The sequence below is a fragment of the Microcaecilia unicolor genome, chromosome 13 (genome assembly GCF_901765095.1).
Source record: "Microcaecilia unicolor chromosome 13, aMicUni1.1, whole genome shotgun sequence".
Taxonomy (NCBI): domain Eukaryota; kingdom Metazoa; phylum Chordata; class Amphibia; order Gymnophiona; family Siphonopidae; genus Microcaecilia; species Microcaecilia unicolor.
Genome location: NC_044043.1, coordinates 24,738,345 through 24,762,149, shown reverse-complemented (window position 1 = coordinate 24,762,149; position 23,805 = coordinate 24,738,345). Strand labels below are relative to the sequence as shown.

The following is a 23,805-nucleotide window of genomic DNA, read 5'->3' as shown; positions in this document are numbered from 1 at the left end:
ATAACATTCTGGAAATTACTGTAAGTCCCCCCCCCCCCAATCTGATATATCACCCATCTTTTATATATAAGCGGTTTACAATTAATAAATTGTAATAAATGGAGAAATTATGTCTTACCTGATAATTTTCTTTCCTTTAATCCTACCAGTCCAGAATGAATGGGTTATGTCTATCTAACAACGGAAGGAGACGGAGAAAAAAAAAGGTGAAATTAGGCCTTACCTGCTCATTTTCTTTCCTTGTCAAGCCGCTTGGGTTATGCGCGCCTACCAGCAAAGGGAGACTGAGAACACAACTTTAAACACAGTACAAATAACCTATGCAGAACCCCAACCAGCCAGTTTATCGATAAAGCAGAGGAGAACAAAAACTCCAAACAAAGAAAAAACCTCACAGAACCCTGTACTCGGAACTCCACCCCAAACAGGGGGTAAGCTTTTGCAGACTGAGCACAACCTGCGCCCCAATCTGCCTTTAGCAAGCAGCAGGAAAAATCCCAGAACCTACTAGCACAGAAAGTACAGAGATAAACCCTGCAGCAGTTACAGCAACTCTGGTTCAAACAAAAACATAATATTCAAAAACTGAAATACAGACATACATGAATACAGGGTGGGCTCTTGACCGGTCTGGGGGGTCTAGACGAAAGAAAATTAGCAGGCAAGGCCTAATTTCACCTTCCTCAGCAACCCTCCACTGGTCAAGACGTTTGGGTTTCGGAGGTCCCGCCCTTAGTTGTTTACTGCTTAGGTACTACCCAGAGGTCAAAACTGCTGCACCAAATCCAGCATCCTCTTTCACCTGTACATCCACCCTATAATGCTTCACAAAGGAGTGCAAAGAGGACCAAACCGCCACTCTGCAAATGTCCACAGGTGGAATAAAACTTCTTTCTGCCCAGGAAGCCGCTACTCCTCTAGTGGAATGAGCCTTGAGCACAGTGGGCACAGCGCGACCCTTAAGCAAGTAAGCCAAAACAATCGCCTCTTTCTGCCACCGCACCTTTCTTAGCCCCCCCCCCCCCCCCCCATACAGCACGAACAACTTGTCCGAGGAACGAAAATCCTGTGTTCGTTTCAGATAAAATCTCAAGACTTGGCGAATATCCAGCTTTGCGAGACATCATTGGGAAGTATCTCCTGACCTGTCTCCCGGCACCAGCAACGAAATTACCTGAGTCACATGAAAAGCAGACACCACTTTAGGCAAAAAGAACGGCATCGGACGCAGTGAGACCTTTTCCTTGGAGAACAGTAAAAACAGAGCTCTACACGATAGAGCCTGCAACTCCAAAATCCTATGGGCAGAGGAAATAGCTACCAAAAACACCAACTTCAGGGTGAGATCCTTGTAGGTGAAGATTCCAAGGGTTCAAAGGGAGAACCAACTAGGGCCTCAAGAACAAGATCCAAATCCCACTGAGGGGCCAAAGGATGTTGCGGAGGACAAAGCAATTTTACTCCCTGCAAAAAACGCACATTCGGAGAAGAAGCCAAGGACATACCCTGCACCTTCCCCCGGAAACAGGCCAAGGCTGCAATCTGCACCTTCAAAAGAGGACAAGGCCAGACCCCTGTTGAAACCATCCTTCAAAAACTCCAAGAGAGACACGTGAAGAGGCAAACAAAAACAATCTTGACACCAACTCTCAAAAATACGCCAGACATGTAATTAAGCCAATGAGGTGGAGCGCTTCCGTGACCAATGGGGAAAACCCCTTCTTTCTCAGCCTGTTCCTCTCAAGAGCCAAGCCATAAGTGAGAACGGAGAGGGGTCCGGCATGACTATTGGACACTGATACAAGACTCCCCCAGAGGAAGAGGCTCCTGCTCCATCAGACGCACCAGATCTCCAAACCACGGATGCCACAGCCAATTTGGCGCCACCAAAATCACTGAACCTGAATGACCAACCTATCAGCGGCCACATATGGAATACATACAGCAGCACCTGAGGAGGCCATGGAAGCACCAGTGCATCGATCCTCTCTGACCGAGGGTCCCTCCATCGACTGAAATAGCAAGGCACCTGAGCATTGTCAGACATCATCATCACCGGCTGCCCCCATCTCAACACTATGCGATCGAAAACCGAGCGATGAAGGGACCGCTCTCCAGGATCCAGAGTGTGCCTACTCAGAAAATCCACATTCACGTCGTCCACTCCAGCTACATGACCTGCCAAGAGACCCAGGAGATGGTACTCCACCCAGGGAATTAACAATTCTGCCTCCTCTACAACTGCCCGGCTTCTTGTTCCACCCTGCCGGCTGACATAAGCTACTGTCGAACAGAACCCTTACCGCCCCCTTCCAACTAGAAGAGACTGGAAAAACGCAAGGCCAACCGAATCGCCCTCGTCTCTAACCAATTGATGGACCAACGGGTTTCCTCCATCGACCAATGGCCCTGAGCTACCTGGCCGAGACACTGAGCCCCCCCCCCCCCCCCCCACCAGACTGGCATCTGTGGAGAGAACTATCAAGTCTGGAGGTCCAGAGGCATGCCCTTCTCCAGATTCAGAGCGTGCAGCCACCACTGCAGACTGCGACGGGGGGCTCCCGTCAGAGACAACCAAACCTCTAAGATCTGCGACTGTGGTGACCAATTTGACAGAAGAGCCATCTGCAGCTGCCTCTTGTGAGCCCTCATCGTTGCCGCCTTCAGCCCCAGTAACAGAAGGTAAGAAGGGCCATTGGAGTCGAAACGGACAAAAGTCACCGAATCTGAAGCTGGACACTGGAAATCCGAGCTGGAGGTAGATAGACACGGCCCACTAACATGTTGAAATGAACTCCCAAGTACTCCAGAGTCTGCGATGGGCACAAGTGACTCTTGGCTGTGTTCACCACTCAGCCCAAAGACTCCGACTGAGATTTTGCCTGAATCAATCAATTGTCCAGGTAAGGGTGGACCAAGATACCCTGTTTCCGCAGAGCAGCCGCCACCACCATCATGACCTTGGAAAACGTCCGAGGTGCCGTCGCAAACCCGAACGGCAGAGCACAGAACTGAAAGTGTTTCCCTAACACAGCAAAGCGAAGGAAACGCTGATGAGCCGCATGGATGGGAATGTGCAAATATGCTTCTGTCAAATTCAAGGACGTCAGAAATTCCCCTAACCACACCACGACAATGACAGAGTGCAGAGTTTCCATTCGGAAGGAGGAAACTATCTGGACTCCACTGACCCTCGAGATCCAGAATGGGCCGAAAGGAGCCCTCCTTTTTGGGCACTACAAAGTAGATGGAATAGCACCCTATTCCCTGGTCCTGACGAGGTACAGGCACTACCACCCCCAGACGGATGAGACGCAGGAGAGTATCTCGAATCGCTCCCGCCTTGAGACAAGAGCGGCAAGAAGACTCGAGAAACAAATCTGCCAGAGTGTGATAGAACTAGAGAGCATACCCCTCACGTACCACCTCTAGAACCCACTGATCCGACGTGATTTGGGCCCACCTCTGGTAAAACTGCTGCAGCCGTGTACCTATCCGCACCCAGGCTGGACCCCCATACCCTCATTGCGATGTGCAAGCAGATCCGGAACCCCCGGAGGAGTCACATCCCCCCCCCCCCCCACACACACACACAGCACCCTCCTCAAAAAACGGCCCCTGGGAGCTCCGCTCAACCTGCCTGGCCTATAATGCCATGAGTCCCTAAAACGACCCCGCGAAACCCCCGGGTCGTGGACTTAGGACGCATCTCCGGAAACCGCAGAACCTTAGCATCCACGAACCAATTTATCTAGTTTCTCACCAAAAAGCATGGAACCTTTAAAGAGAAGAGACCATAATTTAGCATTGGAAGCCGCATACGCAGCCCAACCCCATAGCCACAAAGCCCAACGAGCCGTAATTCCCAGGGCCATGTTTTTTGCAAATGCCCTGAGCAAATCATACAGCGTGTCAGCGAAAAAGGAAGAGCCCATCTTCAATTTCGCCAATTCCTGCACCAAACCAGCCCTATCTACAGAAGGTTCCTCCAGGAGCTTCACAGCCCAGCGGAAACAGGCACGTGCTACCAAGCCCCCACACATTGATGCTTGTAAAGCAACAGCTGACAGATCAAAACTACATTTTATGAAAAGATTCAAGCTTCCTATCCTGGGGGTCACGTAACGCCGGGCCTCCATCCACAGGAATGGCTGTACCCTTAGTCAATGCTGTAACCACCGTGTCCTCAGTGGGGGGCTTTAGGGAATCCCGATCTTCCTGAGGAAGGGGATAAAGTCTAGCCATAGCCCTAGACACCTTACAAGGGGCATCCGGGGATGACCACTCTTGCAACACCATGTCCCTAAGAGGAAATGACTGCGAGGGACGCCTAATCCCTTTAACCAGCGAGTCAACCTGCGTAACCTCTAAGGGTGGACACATGATCAATTAATTCCAAAAGTTCGTCCCTGTGAAAAATGCGGACTACAGAAGGGTCCTCCTCTAGCAGAGAACCCTCCTACTCCTGGGACCCTTCTGGCAGATCTTCCACTCCAAGATAACTGAATTCCTCAGAACCCAGAAGAGAAAGAACCTAAGTGGCCTAGTGGTTAGGGTGGTGGACTCTGGTCCTGGGGAACTGAGTCTGATTCCCACTTCAGGCACAGGCAGCTCCTTGTGACTCTGAGCAAGTCACTTAACCCTCCATTGCCCCAGGTACAAATAAGTACCTGTATATGAAAGCCGCATTGAGCCTGCCATGAGTGGGAAAGCGTGGGGCACAAATGTAACAAAAAAAAATAATCCTCAGACCAATCCACCCGACCAGAGGCTGCTTGGTGGTTCCCGCCAAAAACAGAACCGCCGCCGAGGAACCCGCCTGTGGCCCCATTTCGCCTACATTCGGGCTCACCATGGGAGGTTTAGCGGTCAACTCCAGAAGAGATGGCAAAGGAAATTTCGGCTCTCCACAATAGCGGCACTGGCCGCCCGGCGCTTCAATATCGCGGCGCACACAAGATCGGCACCGGGTTTGCTTAGACATAACCACCCACAGAAGGGAGAGAATCCCCGATCCTGCACCCAAGCCAACCAAACTGCTCTTCAGGCCAAAGCAAAACCTGTGCTCTCCGAGACAGCTGTAAGAAAAAGACACCTGCAAAGAAACTGGAGCTTTTTTTTTTTTTTTTTAATTTGAACCCTGTTGCTGTCAAACTGACCTGGCACTCAAGGCTCCCATCCAAACCCGGCAGCCGAGGCACAAAGGCTGTCCACTCAAGGGAGAGCACCAGAGGGGGAGGGACCCGGTCACCCGGGTGTAGCACCCCAAGGGGAAACAGGGGTCCCCATCGGTCCCACACCTCAGCAACACCTAGAGCTCCCAGTAAAGGGCTACCTTGCCACACTAAAAATTCAGGACACTAAGAACCCACAAGGGCCTACCAGACTGGTTAGACTGCACATCTACCCTCTGCTGAGGCTGAGAAAATACTGGCTGGTTGGGGTTCTGTACAGGTTATTTGTACTGTGTTTAAAGTTAAGTGTTCTCAGTCTTCCTCTGCTGGTAGGCATGCATAACCCAAGCATCTTGACCGGTCTGGAGGGTTGCTGAAGAATAGTCAAGTAATTCATACCTTATTGTGCAGCCTGAAATGATCAGTTTTTCAAATAGCCAAACAATGATGCTCAAGACTGCTATAACAAAAGGACATGGAAAACTCAACAGCCAATGATGACACATGGCTTTAGACTAAAGTTGCAGCAAGGCTCTTTCTCAAATGGCATCAAAGGTAATGAAATTAAAAGTCAAAGAAATTACATCTGTGAATAAAGATAGCTTATAACGAGGAATTAGATAGGGAGAGCTTCTGGACTGGTCTGGTAGGACAAAAAGAAGGAAAATTATCAGTTAAGACCATTTCTCCTTCCTTTGCATCCATACCAGACCAGTCCAGAATGAACGGGATGTAGCAAATCAGTGTCCCCCTTCAGGGTGGGACTAAAAGAGGAGAAAAAAATCCACATGGAAATATAGATCTAAATGTCTTCTGTGCAAAATGGCACAGAGAGCAAGCAGTGGCTTCCCCCATGTCCACCTCAATATGGACTTTTCCTCCAAGAACTTGTCCAAACCTTTTTAAAACCCAGATACGCTAACCGCTGTTACCATATCCCCGACAGCGAGTTCCAGGGCTTAACTATTCTTTGAGTGAAAAATATTTCCTCCTATTTGTTTTAAAAGTTGTTTCCATGTAATTTCATTTGGTGTTTGTACTTTTTGAAAGAGTGAAAAATCACTTCACTTCTACCCATTCTATACCACTCAGGATTTTATAGACCTCAATCATATCCCTCCCTAACCTCTTCAGCCTTTCCTCATATGGGAGAAGTTTCATCCCCTTTATTATTTTGATTACTCTTCTTTGAATACTCAAGATGAGATCACACAGTGATACAGAGGCATTATAACATTCTTGGTCTTATTTTGTATCTCTTTCCTAATCATTCCTAGCATCCTATTTTTTTTTACTGCTGCCATACAATGGGCAGAATATTTCAGTGTATTGTCTACAATGACACCTAGATATTTTTCTCAAGTGCTGACTCCTAAGGTGAACCGGAGCATCAGGTAACTATGATTCAGATTATTCTTCCCAATCTGCATCACTTTGCACTTGTCCACATTAAATTTCATCTGCCATTTGGATGCCCAGTCTTCCAGTTTCCTAAAGTCTTCCTGCAATTTTTCACTATCCATGTGTGTTTTGACAACTTTGAATAGTTTTGTGTCATCTGCAAATTTAATCACTTCACTCATCGTTCTGTTTTCCAGATCATTTATAAATATGTTAAGTAGCACCAGTCCCAATACAGATAGATCCCAGCAGCACTCCTCTATTGAGAAAAATGACTATTTAACCCTACCCTCTGTTTTCTGTCCAATAACCTATTCCTAATTCACAGGACACTGCCTCTTATCCAATGACTTTTTAATTTTCTCAGGAGTGTCTCTTAAGGAACTTTGTCAAAAGATGAGATAGAATGTCATACACAGCCATGAACCACAGGAAGCATCCTAGAACAACGAGAGCAGGAGCTACCCGGGGGTGTAGGCATAGGTGGGCCTGGACCCACCCAGCACCAGTGCATTCATAACGCCAGCATAAAGGAGCAAGCTAAACTCCCGCTGCTTTTTTGCATCTCCTTCGGCACCTGTTCAAAGTATCGCCAGCAGCGTGTAAGAATCATTGCTGCCAGGTGACCCAGAAGCCTTCCCTCTGCTGCGTTTCCCCCACCCCAACTGACGCAATTTCATGAGAAGAACGCAACAGAGGGAAGGCGTTAGGCAGCAGCAGCGATCCTTACACGCTGCTGGCAACTCTTTGAAAGATGCTGGATGGGGTGGGGACCTGAGAGAGAGGGGAAGATGCTGCACAGCAGAGAAGGGGATGAGGGAGAAATGTTGGACATGGTGGAGGGGAAGGAGAGATGTAGAGATACTGTGGTGGGGGGAAGAGATGTTAGACTTGGGATGCAAGGGAGAGAGAGATGGTGGACATGAGGGTGCAGGAGAGATGTTGGATCCAGGGGCAGAAGGAAGAGATGCTGGACTACAGGGGAGGTGGCAAGAGGAAAGAGAGAAGGAGACAGGAAGATGCTGGGAGGGGGAAGAGGGTGGGGAGAGGAGAAAGAGGGAGCAGATGCTGGACTAGAAAGGTGGCAGGAGGAAGACACTAGAAATGATGGAACCATGTGAAAGGCCAAGTGGGGTAGCAAGGAAATGAACAAGAGAAGGATAGTGATTACAGGGGGTAGAAAATGATAGTGATTACAGGGAGTAGATTGAACATGGAAGAGAATGGAAAGCTGGGGAAAGAATGAGATGGGGAATAGGAGAGCTAGTGGGTGAAAGGAGATGGAAATCTGATAGGTATCTGAAATGTAAAAAGAAGGTAAGAGGGTGAAATCTGAGTGGACAGAGCAGAAAAGGAAAAAAAAAAGACGAAAGAGCTAAAATGGATCAATAATTTTTTCCTATGATGCCTCATACAAAAAGAAAGGGAACGGTCCGAGGAGAAGCTTCGACAACCCGGACCTCTTCCCCTTGTCAGGTGTCGATTGAAAGGTACACCTCGCGAATTTCTACCCAGGACGCCGTGAGGGGTCCGGCTCTCCTCAAGGCAGGGGAAAACCTTGAGGACTTGGACCTGGATGTTACTCTCTCACCTCTGGCGCTTCATCCGCCGCTCCCTCCCGACAGCCGCCAGAAACAGAGAGGATTACCCGAAACCGGAGTGTTTGCTGGGACTACCTCGATCGAAGGTACTGGAAAGGTGGTATGTGCAGGTGAGCTGGAACCTTTGAGCTCCGGCGTTGAATTGAAGCCATTGAAAGCAGCTTCGGGAACGGTGTCGTTGGAGAGCATTTGGATTGTTCTCCAACAGTTGGCAGCTACCGTAGAGAAATCCACAAAGGAAATTTCTACACTTGTGAGTACCATGAACACTTTTTCTGAATCTCTGGCGAATATTAGAACAGATTTCTCCACACAAACTAAGGAGATTAAACAAGATGTTAAAAAAACTACAAGATTTATCCTCAGAAATGATTAAAGATAAACTTATAATTAAATGAAGGATTGAACAAATTGAAAACCATAATCGGAGACTTAATTTGCGTATTTTAAATTTCCCAAGAGAGATAGGAATATCACCACTGGAAGTCTTTAAAAAATACTTGACTGAAGTTTTGAGATATTCCCCTGAAACTTTACCTCCGGTAAATAAAGTTTACTACATTCAAAACAAAAATTCCTCAGGAAAAGAAATCTTGGAAGGAAATTTGAATGTATCTGAACTGTTGGAAGTTTCTTTATCTGAACAGTCTGAAAGAATGACATTATTTGTTCAATTAGTTTTTTAACAGGACATTGAAGCGTTAAAAAAAATATACTTTCGAAAGATGAATGAATTGTTTTATGGTAAAACAGTAAGAATATATCAAGATGTGACAAAGCAGACACAAGAACTTAGGAAATTGTTTCTGAGTATGAGAAAGGAAACTTTAGATATAGGTGCTTCGTACTATCTGAATTACCCTAGTAAGTGTGTTTTGAAATATCAAGGAATAAAATACATATTTTTTCATCCAGAGCAATTAAGAGTGTTTCTGGATTCAAGGAAACTATCTGCGGAAGCTAACAACTGATTAGAAGTATTTGTAATAGGTGAGAAAATGCGTGTTAAGCTTTTTCCTAAATTATACCTGTTTTGATTTCCCCATTTTTTTTGTTTCATGCCCCCCTCTTACTTGTCTACTTGTGAATTAAAGAAGACATACAATATATGATTACAAAAGTTTTCTTTGGATATTTTATCCTAATGTTTATTTTGGGTCTGTTTTTTCTGTAACAAGTTTTTCTTATGATGTAAAATTTTGAAATTATAAATAAAGAATTAAAAAAATAAAAAAAGAAATGTGCACAACAGATGTCATTTTATTTGTGTTCAGTAGAAAAGGAAATACATTTGTTTTTATTTCTCTACTCTTACAGTGCATGCCGAGGTTCCCAGTTCTTTGCTTCGGTCTTCACCAAGGAAGATTTGGGTGGGATACCGGTGTCAGAAATGATATTTCAAGCGGACAAGTCGGAGAAACTTACTGACTTCACGGTAAACCTGGAGGATATAATGGGGCAGTTCAGCAAACTGAAGAGTAGCAAATCTCCTGGACCGGATGGTATTCATCCTGGAATACTGATAGAACTGAAAAATGAGCTTGCAGAGCTACCTCTAGCGATATGCAATTTATCCTTAAAATCGAGCGTGGTACCGGAAGATTGGAGGGTGGCCAATGTAACGCCCATTTTAAAAAAAATGTTTCAGGGGAGATCCAGGAAATTATAGACCGGTGAGTCTGACGTCAGTGCCAGGGAAAATGGTAGAAGCCATTATTAAAAACAAAATTACAGAGCACATCCGAGGACATGGATTACTGAGACCGAGTCAGCATGGTTTTTGTGTGGGGAAATCTTGCCTGACCAATTTACTTCAATTCTTTGAAGAAGTAAACAAACGTGGACAAAGGGGAGCCGGTTGATATTGTGTATCTGGATTTTCAAAAGGCATTTGACAAGGTACCTCATGTCTTACATCCAAGACAATCAGGTTTTAGGAGAGGACATAGCACAGAAAGTGTCATAACCTCTTTTCTAAGTGAAATACGCGCTAGATTAGAACAGGGTTATGTTGCGTTAGTCACTTCACTAGATTTATCAGCAGCATTCGATCTTATAGATCATGATCTGTTACTTAATCGATTGAAGGAAATTGGTATCAAAGGTGTAGTTTATGACTGGTTTACTTCTTTTCTTGCAAACCGGTCATTTAAAGTTGTTCAGATTTGTTCTACTTCAAAAGGATATCCTGTTTCTTGTGGGGTTCCACAAGGGTCGGTTTTATCACCAACTCTGTTCAATATTTATGTCAGTCCTCTGGCCCTGCTTATTCAGTCATTAGGTATTAGTTTTTACTCGTACGCGGATGATTTCCTTTTGCTCCATTATGTAAAACCATCAGATATTGACCTAACACAAATTCAAACCTGCCTTGACGAGGTATCTAGTTGGCTTAAAAGACACCACTTAGTATTAAACATAGAAAAGACTGTTACCTCATGGATTACAGGTCGTGATTCAATCCCTTCTGTTACACCTATTTTATTTGGTAAACCAATACCAACAGTGCAATCCTTCAGATATCTAGGAGTCATTATTGACTCAGCTTTATCATTTAATGAACAGATATCTGAAGTAGTTAAGAAATCCTTTTACCATCTTCGAAAACTGCGCTCAATTAGAAATTCAATTGATAAAGCGTCATTGTGTACTCTGACACATGCATACATTACTACACGTCTGGATTATTGCAATATTATTTATGCAGGACTTAACAAGATGAATATAAAATGGCTACAGTTGATACAGAACACAGCAGCTCGTATCATTTGCAGGGCTTTAAAACATGACAGAATTACACCACTTTTATATCAGCTTCACTGGCTTCCAGTTGAAGCTAGAATAAAATTCAAAATTTTTACCCTGACACAAAGCGTTATATTCATTAACTCCGTCATATTTAGCTAATCTTATCCTGTTATATTCACCCAGGCGAACGCTTCGATCACTTACAGACAATAGATTAGTATTCCCATCATTACAAAAGGCTAGATGGGAATCGACCAAAAGCTCAGCTTTCTTTTTTATAGCTCCTTCTCTTTGGAATTGCCTTCCCAAAAACCTTAGACTGGAGCAGTCTTACATTCAATTTGGTAAATTTTTGAAAACACATTTGTTTCAAAACACGTTCGAAAATAATCTGTGCTGAAAGGCAGTATTTAGACAGAAGTAATTATGTAGTGAAGAAATAGTCAAGCTTAATGTATTTGTCGTAAATGGCTGTTTAGTGTGTAGTGGTATTGATCATCTTGTAGAACGTCTGTGTTAAGTTTGCTGTGCTTTCCTATCAATTTGATGGAATTCTTTTATGTTTTTATAGTATGATTTTTTATATTGATATTGTAAACCATTCTGTTTTGTGCACACAATTTGTAACGGTATAGTAAATGAATAAACGATAAAAGATAAATGAAAGGCTACAGAGGAAATTGGAGGATCACGGGATAGGAGGAAAAGTCCTATTGTGGATTAAAAACTGGTTGAAGGATAGGAAACAGAGTGGGGTTAAATGGGCAGTATTCACAATGGAAAAGGGTAGTTAGTGGGGTTCCTCAGGGGTCTGTGCTAGGACCGCTGCTTTTTAATATATTTATAAATGATTTGGAGACAGGAGTAACTAGCGAGGTAATTAAAGTTATTCAAAGTCGTTAACTCGCGACAGGATTATGAAAAATTACAGAAGGACCTTACGAGTCTGGGAGGCTAAATGGCAGATGACGTTTAATGTGAGCAAGTGCAAGGTGATGCATGTGGGGAAAAAAGAACCCGAATTATAGCTACGTCATGCAAGGTTCCACGTTAGGAGTTACGGACCAAGAAAGGGATCTGGGTGTCGTCAGTGTGCTGCTGCGGCTCGAAAAGCGAATAGAGTGTTGGGTATTATTAGGAAAGGTATGGAAAACAGATGTGAGGATGTTATAATGCCGTTATATCGCTCCATGGTGCGACCGCACCTTGTGTATTGTGTTCAGTTCTGGTTGCCGCATCTCAAGAAAGATATAGTGGAATTGGAAAAGGTGCAGCGAAGGGCAACTAAAATGATAGCGAGGATGGGACGCCTTCCCTATGAAGAAAGACTAAGGAGGCTAGGGCTTTTCAGCTTGGAGATGAGACGGCTGAGGGGAGACATGATAGAGGTATATAAAATAATGAGTGGAGTGGAACAGGTGGATGTGAAGCAACTGTTCACGCTTTCCAAAAATACTAGGACTAGGGGGCATGCGATGAAACTACAGTGTAGTAAATTTAAAACAAATCGGAGAAAATTATTCTTCACCCAACGCGTAATTAAACTCTGGAATTCGTTGCTGGTTAGCTTGGCAGAGTTTAAAAAGGGGTTACACGGTTTCCTAAAGGACAAGTCCATAAATCGCTACTAAATGGCCTTGGGAAAAATCCACAATTCCGGGAATAACATGTATAGAATGTTTGTACGTTTGGGAAGTTTGCCAGGTGCCCTTGGCCTGGATTGGCCACTGTCATGGACAGGATGCTGGGCTCGATGGACCCTTGGTCTTCCCAGTGTGGCATTACTTATGTACTTATTTTTATTTCTAATCTGTGATTCCTTGTTCTGTATTTGGTGAGGGTCTGTTGGTGTGATTGTAAGGGGAGGCATGCAAATGAGCTGGAAAGCACCAGCCACCCGCTAAGCAGCACAAGCATAAGACAGTCACTCCCTAAGTGTGACTGCTATGCTACACAAGGTTTTCATACACATCTGGCCTTGAAATTTTCTTTTTGTGGGGTTCATAGTGAGTGTTTGAAAGCTGGACAGGAGGTAGAAGGACGATTTGCATTTCTACATTTCTTCTGGGGAGAGGGTTTGCTTGGATGCCAGAAGATTTCATATGTGGTTATTTTTACAGATCGTGGAGAGGTGGCAGAAAGCTAGGAAAACATAACGGAAATCCACCTTTCAGAAGAAATCTGTTCACTACCAGTGTCAGGATTTTCAGCTAACACTTGTGGACGTCACGTTTTTCAAGCAGTGTTCTAGGGTATTAATATAAGGACCCAACACACATTTCTTTCCTTCTGGGTTTGGAAAATGCAAGTAGGATGGGGATTTTTCTGTTGTCACGTATGCCAGTTTTTTGTGAATCATGCAATCAGGAATTGTTTCTCGTTTTATTTTTTTTAATTAACCTTTCCTGCATGTAAGAATATACAGTGCAAACACAAAAGCAGATCACTCCACCGAGAAACCATCGACATGCTACAACAGCTTCTGACCTCCCGTACAAATTTCCTTGTTAAAGGTAAGGGCTACATTCTGTGCATAGCTTGTTAACGGCTGTGCATTGCTCAGAATGCACATTTAAACAGTAATCAGCTACTTTTACCATTTGCGGTAGCAGATTCTCACTGAATACAGCATTTGCTAATCTGGCTCCAACCAGTCAAAATCTCAAGTTGCTAGCCTGGAAAATTCTGTGCATCTAGATCTAAGTCATGTAACCCAAAGACCCAAATTTTGAAGGTCACAGCCTCTGCGCCATATAGAGGTAAATTGAGGCAGAGAAACCCCAGAATCTCCAAACCAGATAACCTGAGCCTTAGGGAAGCCCTGGCAACTTGTTTAATTAAACAAGTAAAAAGAATAGCGGCTCCAGTGGTGAATGAACCGGAGACTACAATACCCCGGAAGAATGGAAGTGCTGAGAACTTACAAGGACAGCGACTGCAAACGAGCAGTAAATGGCGAGATGTCGACTTTCACAGTAGGAGGTAGAATAGTAGAATGTCAGACACATCATCCATCACTAGATAATTCACTGTTGAAAGTAGAGATCCCGAGGTGGCTGTAGTATGCAATGCTGCCAAAAGATATGTTAGGATCAACCACACATGTGCATTAAGAGCTAGCTGCCTTAGGAATGTCAACGAAACAGGCATGGCTATTGATGGTCCCTATGCAGACAGAGGAGGTGTGGTGTCTGGTAATATATAAGCAGGCTAGTTAATGCCCCATAAGAACATAAGAATGGCCATACTGGGTCAGACCAATGGTCCATCTAGCTCAGTGTCCTCAGACCAATGGTCCATCTAGCTCAGTGTCCTGTTTCCAGAAGTGGTCAATTCAGGTCACAAGTACCTGGCAGAAACCCAAATAGTGGCAACATTCTATGCTACCAATCCCAGGGCAAGCAGTGGCTTCCCCATATCTCTCTTAATAGACTATGGACTTTTCCTTCAGGAACTTGCCCAAAATTTATTTTAAATCCAGATACGCTAACCACCCATGCAGGTGGGCGTGACAGTGCAATAAAAAACTGTAGAAGTCAGTAGATTATAGCAGATTGCCACAGCTGGAGAAAGACAGCTGCTGAAGCATGAAATAAGTCTTTGGCAAGTAGAACCATACCGGAGGCTGCTGCATGTGACAAAGAAGTGAGAAGGCCACAATTGAAGCCACAGCTGCGGTCACTGCACCTGAATTTAAACCTGTGGCCCCTGCATGCGCTGCCCACAAGACCTTTCAGTAATGCATACTTCTAGCAGCACTATAGAAATAAGGAGGAGGAGGACACCCCTTCAAAAACATGTCTGTGGATGGAATCAAAATCCATTCCTGCAGACGCTCTCTAGGAAGTGACTCTTGTGTAAGATACATCTTAAAACTGGAAACCAACTGACGTGCGAAGATGAAGCAATAAGAAGCCAGACATAAGAGCTCATCGTGCGACAAACACAGCCATGTGTTCCATATGCGTCACTGAAGCAATTTTTCAAAATTACTGGGGGTGCTAAACATGACAGAAATTACCTCGCCTTGGACACAGTCAAGGAGTTTGTTCAATATTGGGGGCGCTCAAGCACCCACCACCTCTGCGGCCGCCAGGAGTCTAGGCAAAGCTAGAGCCATGCTCAGCTAAATACAGAAATATATCCACCTTCAGCTAATCATCGGCTTTACCCCTTTGTATGGCCAACTTGAGTCAACAGCTCGGCGTGCCATATGTTATACCTGAACCAGTTACTAGCAGAAAGCTGCAAATTTTTAAAAAATATATTTTAACTAAAAACAAGTGAGAGACAGCTGCTTCAGAGAGCTATAAGAGGGTGCTGGAAATCTGTGCTACATGGGAATAAGATACACAGCCCAGAGGCAAAATAAAAGCTACCAGTTTCTGTGATTTCTCTCTCTTAATATGTGTCTTTTCATAAACTGCTTAAAGCAATTTAGGAAATTATGAAAAAAGACACATATAACAATTGACCAAAAAATTAAAAGCATATAAGTCTCCGTGTGGAACCATACAGATCCTATATCACAAGCCAGTGATGTCCCTCGAAAGTTTCCAACTGGAATAAAGGTCCCAAATCTTATGAAAAAGAATCAGTTTGCTGCTCCGTATTGCTGTTAATTTAGACTTTCTCAAAATAAGTTCCAAAGGGGGCATAGATGGTTGCTTCCAGGCAGCTGCTAAAGCCAATTTACTGCCCACAAATACATTAGTCACTAACCGGTGAATTTCCACTTTCACTCCATATGGCTTAAAATGCAGCAAACAATGGGGAGCTATGAGCCAGCAGTGCTCGATAAAGATGGGAGATATATACCCTTCCACTGCCTCCTCGCATCACCTGTTCTACGTAAGTTTCCCCCAATCGCAGGTCCCTGGTTTCTGTTTATAACGTAATCCGCTCAGAAGTAAAATTTGGTGTGAGCGCAATAGAAATCCTTGGCAATGTAATGAAATCCGCCGTTGTTCACGAGACCACAAAATTTCTGCAAGTAATTTCACACAGTAATACGAAACAGGCGGAAAACAGGAGGCTGTTCCCACCAAGGAACTCAGGAGGAACTGCTTCACGAATACTAGAGACAGATCTCAACGAATGGCTGTTAGAAATGCTGCATACAGTAAAATAGCGCAACAGAGTCACTGCTACCCCTGTGCACACTCGGAGGGAGTCAACACTACCACCTCAGAGTTAGAAGGTGCCAAGTCAGAGTTAGCAGCCTCCTGTACTAAGCAGCACAGGAGGCCGCTAACTCTCCCCAACAAGGAAAATTGTGTTTATGTAGCGGAAAGGAAACTTTCACTGCATTGTTGTAGAGGACCGCACGGTTGAGTAGCACTAAAGCAACCAGTAGTTGGAAAGCTGAAAAGTTAGTTGGCAGCTATGCCTAAATACGACCCGCAAGAAAAAAAATAAAGGAAACTTAAAACGCAGGTGAAAAACAACTGAAGGTGGGCAGGAAGGCACTTCACGCATGCGTAGTGCGGCACTGCACACATGCCAGAAGGCTCTAGGAAAACTTTTTTCTTTGCTATACATAATGCCAGTTCCTGGTCTGACGCGGATCGTTAACCCACTTGCGAGAATGAGTCAGAAAATTCCCTTTCTCCGAAGACAAGCAGGCTATCTGAATGGTTTTAAAAGTCAGTAAGGCAATTTTGAACTAAAGCCTTGCAGAAATAGGCAATCAAGAAAAAAAGAAATCAAGTGGGACCCATACCTATGTTCTCTTTCTCAGAGAATACCAAGGTCTATTGTTAATGTTCTCGGTGGGCCTTTAAGACAGTTGTAGATTAGGCCTGGAATTGAATTGGTTTAACATGAGTTATAGTTGTTTGACTGTGTTGGGGGGGGGGGGGGGGGTAAAGATTGGATCAGGGATTTGTTTACTTTGAATCATGGAAGCTGCTATAAGAGTACTAGTCCTCTTCAGTTTCTGGAGCTTTTGAAGATGGTCGGTGGAGGGGGGGGGGGGGGGGAGTGAGGGTTTTAGGACTCTGGGATTTTCTACTACTTTGCATTTTTATTGCATTTTCCATTTTCTTCTCTTCTTGACCACATTGCACTTTCTTTATTGTAAAGGGACTATGGTTGTTGGTTTAGTGGGGATATGAGGTGGGGGGGTTAGGAGGGGGTGGATATATGAAGGAATTGGGGGGGGGGGGGTCCTTTATACACTAAACTGTTCAAGTGATGGCATGATGTGGTTCTGATATTCATGTACTTTAACTTATTTTATTTGCTATGCCATTATTTCTGTGATTTACAGTGCTCAAGTTACATTGTAAATAAAAATTGTTGAAATGTAAGAGTAGGAGGGGAAGGGGTTGGAGACGGAGAAAATAAAAATCGTACTCTTATTTTAATAATTTTATTGCTATGTATGTGGTGGACGTTTCCATTGTTCCGTTGATTTACATTTGCTCGCCTCACGTTTACTAAAAACAGATTTAAAATAACAAAGGAGTCACATGGTCAAATTTATGTGACATGGTCAAGTTTTACTGCAGTATTTTGAATAATCTACAGTCTGAGATCAAGAAAACGTATACCACATACAGAGGCATTACAGAAGAAAACCTATTATAACTCAAAAACCTACCTGCAGGTTTTCCTCCTCCTTCACCAGCTCCTTCTGCGGGAACAGATCTTTGGCCTGGATGTACTCCAAACTTGGAGGTCCCTCTTCGCCCTAGGTCAAAACCAAAACTCTCAGAGGCCAGCAACAACAACAAAAAGACACAACTCCCTACTGCTCTAGAAAAATCCTTAGCGACATTGCTTCCACACACCTTATGCCCCAAACGCAATATGCAATAACAACTTCCATGTCATATGTCATCCACTGTACCTACACCATACAGGAGGTGTGTGAACTGGACAAGGACACAGGAGATGTTATACATGAACTTTAGTAGAGGAACAGACAACTCTGCTATCACAGCTACCCAAATCATCTTAACAGTATTACAGCATTAGGTTTCCGGTCATACAGTGGTGATTTTCACAGCACATACTTAAACAACCAATTATAGGAGGCATTGCTTGCTTACAGCAGTACAGTATCACTGTGGCAAGATACTCACACTAATATAATTTTTTTTTTGTTACATTTGTACCCCGCGCTTTCCCACTCATGGCAGGCTCAATGCGGCTTACATGGGGCAATGGAGGGTTAAGTGACTTGCCCTGAGTCACAAGGAGCTGCCTGTGCCTGAGGTGGGAATTCAACTCAGTTCCCCAGGACCAAAGTCCACCACCCTAACCACTAGGCCACTCCTCCACTGTTGCTACTATTTGAGATTCTACATGGAATGTTGCTATTCCACTAGCAACATTCCATGTAGAAGTCAGCCCTTGCAGATCACCAATGTGGCCGCGCAGGCTTCTGCTTCTGTGAGTCTGACGTCCTGCACGTACGTACAGGACGTCAGACTCACAGAAACAGAAGCCTGCGCAGCCTTCTACATGGAATGTTGCTAGTGGAATAGCAACATTCCATGTAGAATCTCCAATAGAAGCAACATTCCATGTAGAATCTCCAATAGAAGCAACATTCCATGTAGAAGTCGGTCCTTGCAGATCACCAATGTGGCCGCGCAGGCTTCTGCTTCTGTGAGTCTGACGTCCTGCACGTACGTACAGGACGTCAGACTCACAGAAACAGAAGCCTGCGCAGCCTTCTACATGGAATGTTGCTAGTGGAATAGCAACATTCCATGTAGAATCTCCAATAGTAGCAACATTCCATGTAGAAGTCGGTCCTTGCAGATCACCAATGTGGCCGCGCAGGCTTCTGCTTCTGTGAGTCTGACGTCCTGCACGTACGTACAGGACGTCAGACTCACAGAAACAGAAGCCTGCGCAACCTTCTACATGGAATGTTGCTAGTGGAATAGCAACATTCCATGTAGAATCTCCAATACAAGCAACATTCCATGTAGAATCTCCAATAGTAGCAACATTCCATGTAGAATCTCCAATAGTATCTATTTTATTTTTGTTACATTTGTACCCCGCGTTTTCCCACTCATGGCTGGCTCAATGTGGCTTACATATTATATACAGGTACTTATTTGTACCTGGGGCAATGGATGGTTAAGTGACTTGCCCAGAGTCACAAGGAGCTGCCTGTGCCTGAAGTGGGAATCGAACTCAGTTCCTGCCACAAAGTTCTATGCTGATTACTGGTGCTATTGTTCACAATGCTGCCACATGCCTGTGCAGAAGGAAAGCAACATCAGCTCACACATATTAATGCCTGAGGACCAAGGCTATATAAAGCCAAACTCCAAACCCATGATAAGTGTCCACTAAATATTCAGAGGCTCAAATGTGTTGATGTTTATAGCAACTTGCTATGATCATGGAAGTTGGCAAATAGGCCCCTGAAGATAGGCACCAGACCACTTTTAAACCAATACACAGGAGGGTGAAGAAGCTTATATGGAAATAGGCCCAGGGTATGTTGAGGATTGAAAGTGAAGTCATTAAAAAGCATAACAAAAATTGAGAAATGTGGGAGAAAAGGAGACGATCTAAGATGGCGGCGTAACAGGCAGCGCGAAAAGTCGCTCCGAGAACCGACCTGAGAGGGAAATTGTTTGCCGACAAAATGCCCCATACTAAAAGGAAGGGGTTGACGAGGATAGTTCCCCCACCTACCTCGACTCCTTCATCTACTCAGACGGGACTTGAGCGTTTTTTCGCGCCGATTTCCCAAACAAGCAGAGATGTGGATCCCATAGCGGGGCTCCTTGGGGAAGTGGAGGACCTGCTGGGAGAGGATGTATCTCTTTCTCCACCATCGACTAGTAAACCTCCTTGCCCAGCGTCGTTGATGAGTACCGATGTGGATCAACGCCCTACCGGAAGTGTTTCGGGTGAGATCCACGGTGAGGGTCGGGAAGTTCCACAGAAGACGCTGGGAGCAGAGGCAGGGACCTCAAAGAGAACGCAGGAGGTAAATCTCGAAATGATTTGGGTAAAGCTGAACAGGATGGATATGACTTTACAACAAACATCGGGAGAAGTCAGTAACTTTAATAAGAGATTTGGTGAGTTAAATGCAAAGGTAGACCTGATAAAAGAAGAAATAGCTAGAAAAATGACTTATTCAAAAGAATGTAGATTCTGTTCAAGAATTTAAAATAAAAGTGGTGAAAGATAATGTTGAACTTCGGAGACGAATGGAACAAGTTGAAAACTTTAATAGAAGGTTAAATTTACGTTTATTGAACTTTCCCAAACTCCTAGGGATTACTCCCCTTGATTTATTCAAAAGTTATCTGAATGAGGTGTTGAAAATGCCTCTGGAAGCTATGCCACCTGTCAATAAAATATACTACATTCCTATTCCTAAAGGAGAGATTGGGAAAAGTCAAGAAGCTCAACTTATGAATATAGATCCTGGAAATATTTCAGCTATACTTGAACAAACATTGGACGAGACAACAGAAAGGTCTACATTGATAGTGTCTTTAATATTTGAACAGGATTTAAACAACATAATGAAACAGTACTTTAAGAATTTAAAAACCTGTTTTGGGGGTATTAAAGTACAGATTTTTCCGGATGTTACAAAATCGACTCAGCAGAGAAGGAAAGCCTTCTTGGCATTGAAATCAAGAACTGTTGAGATAGGAGGGATGTTTTTCCTGGCCTATCCGTGCAAGTGCCTTGTGAGACTGGGTCAGGTTAAATATACATTTTTTTCACCTGATGCCCTTAAATCTTTTCTTGATTCTAAACCGTTGTAATATTACACGGGAATATTACGCCACCTTATTATTTTTGTGAACTATTGTTATACGTTCCCCTAACTCTTTTCGTCTCCTCCAATAACGAGGTCTAAGGAAGCAATAATTATCATGTTAGTTAAGAATTTAGATTATTTTTGAAGTAGGTTTTACTTCTCTAAGATGTTTTCTTTAAGGAATGTCATTATTTCTGTATAAACTGTACTATGGCTGTATTTCAATAACAAGTGTATTCTTGTTAAAATGTTTAAAACTTAAACAAATTGAAACATTAAAAAAAAAAAATTGAGAAATGTATAGATACAGGTTCCTTTCCTCAGTAGGATTATTTTCATTTAGCACCACGTTTGAAAGTCTCCAACTTGTACGTTTACCTCAGCCATTAAATTGTTTTAATCTACAGACATAAGCAGTGGCGCAGGTATGGGTGGGCCTGGGTGGGCACAGGCCCACCCAGCGGCAGCACCCCATATCAATATCTCTCATCATCCTCTGTGGCAACCCGGCATCTGCCTGCCCGTCGCTGAACCCTGTCCCTCCCTGCTGTAACTTGCAGGCGTCCCCAGCACCTGCAGTGATTCAATTATTGCTGCCTGCAGTGCAGGTGCCGGGGACGCCTGCAAGGTACAGCAGGGAGGGACAGGGTTCAGCGACAGGAGGGCAGATGCTGGGATGCTGTGGAAGAAGAGACATTGATGTAGGGTATGTGAAAAAAAATCTATAATTTTTTTATATATCTCTGAGGAGGGAGTCTGTGGAGTGCTATGCTGTGGAAGGCCCATCCAAAATTCTGGGTCTGACTACGCCACTGGACATAACCCAAGGGCTTCTTAAATTTCCTGTGTGCAGCAATTTCAGTTCAAAGCCAAAGCTGGATCAGCTCAGAGACTATTCCCTGCCCAGCACATCAAAGGATTTTATGACGTGTCCACAGTGATGTACACTAAAGGCCAGACTTTAGTCCTCCAATGAAATTTGCCCTATGTTGCGGGGGCTCCATCAGTAATATCTATTCTCAGCCCAACAGGTATTTTACAACACAACATTTTTATAATACTAAGAGTATTAAGTGGAAGAGATTGACAACAGGCAGGTGCTTCCTGCCTAGAAGCTCTCACACAAAAAGCAGAGGAGGAGTCTTGGAGCCTCCCCTGATTCACACAATGCCTCCCCTTTAGCTTCTTAAGAAATACAGCATCCCATTATAAAACCCAGCTTGTGCAAAACCACCACCTGGAACAGACACCAGCATCTATTCCGTCATCATCAGAGTTTCCACCTTCTGTCTCAGCCCAGCAGCTCCTCCCACCTAATTCCACCACTAGCAACTGCCTCTGCCCCTCCCCCATACAAGGCTTTCCCACTGCCTAAACCTGCCCCACCCAGCTTTAATCTGCTGTTGAGTACAAAGCAGTAATGCATCCACTGTAGAGAAACCAGCACAAGAAAAGACACTGACAGAGAAGGAAAGAAGGCAGGAGTTTAATTCTTTCCCCGTCTCTCCCCAAACAAGCAAGAAAAATTAGCCTCAAGGGAGGATTTTAGTCTTTAGGCCCACTGTCAACTGGAGAGGTATATGCAAGATGAAGGCTGCATGCACGCTTCCCTAACAGGCACAGGGAAAAGAAGCAGAAACCGCCAGCAAGAAATCTCTTAAAGCAGGGCTTCTCCTAATCTTCTCCTCTGCCATCCCTACCCTTGAAGAAAAACTCTCCACTCAGATTCCGCTGAATCACATCTCCCACACCCCCCTGCCCTTCATCCCAGCTGATGAAGCCCATAACCTTGGGGAAAAGAAATGAGCAAGAGCACTTACAAAGCAACTGAGCACAGAGCAGGAGACCCGCACAGGCAAAGTCATGGCGAGATGCAGCCTGCTCTGCATCCAGGAAGAGGAGAAGCATTGCTCTCCTGTCTCATCCTCCCCGCAGCATCCGCGCCATGGCTTCCCTGGCAGCACAGAACAGAGAAAGGGCAGGGGGAGGGGCTGAAGCTCCTCCTACATTGCAAACAGAATAACCCTCTGCTATCTGGCAGGCAGGCAGGCAGGCAGGGCCCTCTGTCCTCTTCCCCACACAAACACATCTCCCCACCTTTGGTCTGGAAAAGGTAAACAGTTTATCCTACTTGTAAATAAACAAAGAAATCTCAATAAATATTGCCACATGTGGTTCAATTTGCATGAGGATTCTCACTGGTCAGGCTGCTGGTAACCTTTGTGGTACGTCTTGCCCCATCCTTGGCCACCTTTAAATCTAGACTGAAAGCCCACCTCTTTAACATTGCTTTTGACTCATAACCACTTGTAACCACTCGCCTCCACCTACCCTCCTCTCTTCCTTCCCGTTCACATTAATTGATTTGATTTGCTTACTTTATTTATTTTTTGTCTATTAGATTGTAAGCTCTTTGAGCAGGGACTGTCTTTCTTCTATGTTTGTGCAGCGCTGCGTACGCCTTGTAGCGCTATAGAAATGCTAAACAGTAGTAGTAGTAGTAGTACTGGCCACTAATGCTTGAAACACAGTCTTTCCTCCACAACAAATAAATCCTCACAATTTAAGACTTTAGGACACTAAGGAGTCAGTTCTATAAGAGGTGCTAAAGGTTAAGCACCAAAAATCTGAGCACTAATAATGGCAATTTTGAGCACCAAATCCTAGTGTAAATACACGCTCACATGCTACTTAAACCATCTCGACAGTAAATGCGAGTGCATAAATGTTAGCAGTATTCTATAAGTTTTGCCCACACACTTGCCCCCTTTGCAGTACTGGACTACTGTGCTTAATCTGAGTTATGCTCCCCTTTTAACAAAGAGCCACTGGTACTCACAGCATCTCCACTCTTGCCAGACTCTCCTAAAAATGTACACAAAATAAACCCCTTGGGATCAGACGTCCTTACTAGATTGGGGGCTGATGTCTCCACTCAACTGCAAAATTAGCACCAAAAAAAGTGCCACAGTACACTCAAACTAATAAGCATGCAAATTACTGCTGTGTTAAAAATCACAGCAGGAATCTGCGGCTCAGAGCTAAAATGTCAACTTTCCTGTCGGTGCCTGAGAAACAATTGCCACAGGTATTGGAAAGTTAACATTAAAAAAACACGCATTCC

The 23,805-nt window shown here is 44.3% G+C and overlaps 1 protein-coding gene across 3 annotated transcripts in view; it reads right to left on the bottom strand.

The window, feature by feature from the left end:
- MTMR4 (myotubularin related protein 4) overlaps nucleotides 1-23,805 on the bottom strand; it is a 314,547-nt gene that overhangs the window by 257,338 nt on the left and 33,404 nt on the right. For 2 of the 3 annotated variants that reach the window (XM_030222077.1, XM_030222079.1), the window contains exon 3: nucleotides 17,529-17,618. In XM_030222077.1, the coding sequence (XP_030077937.1) occupies nucleotides 17,529-17,618 (90 nt within the window). Of the gene's footprint in view, nucleotides 1-17,528; nucleotides 17,619-22,501; nucleotides 22,637-23,805 lie in introns of those variants that run through there. The other variant, XM_030222076.1, reaches the window with a different exon arrangement.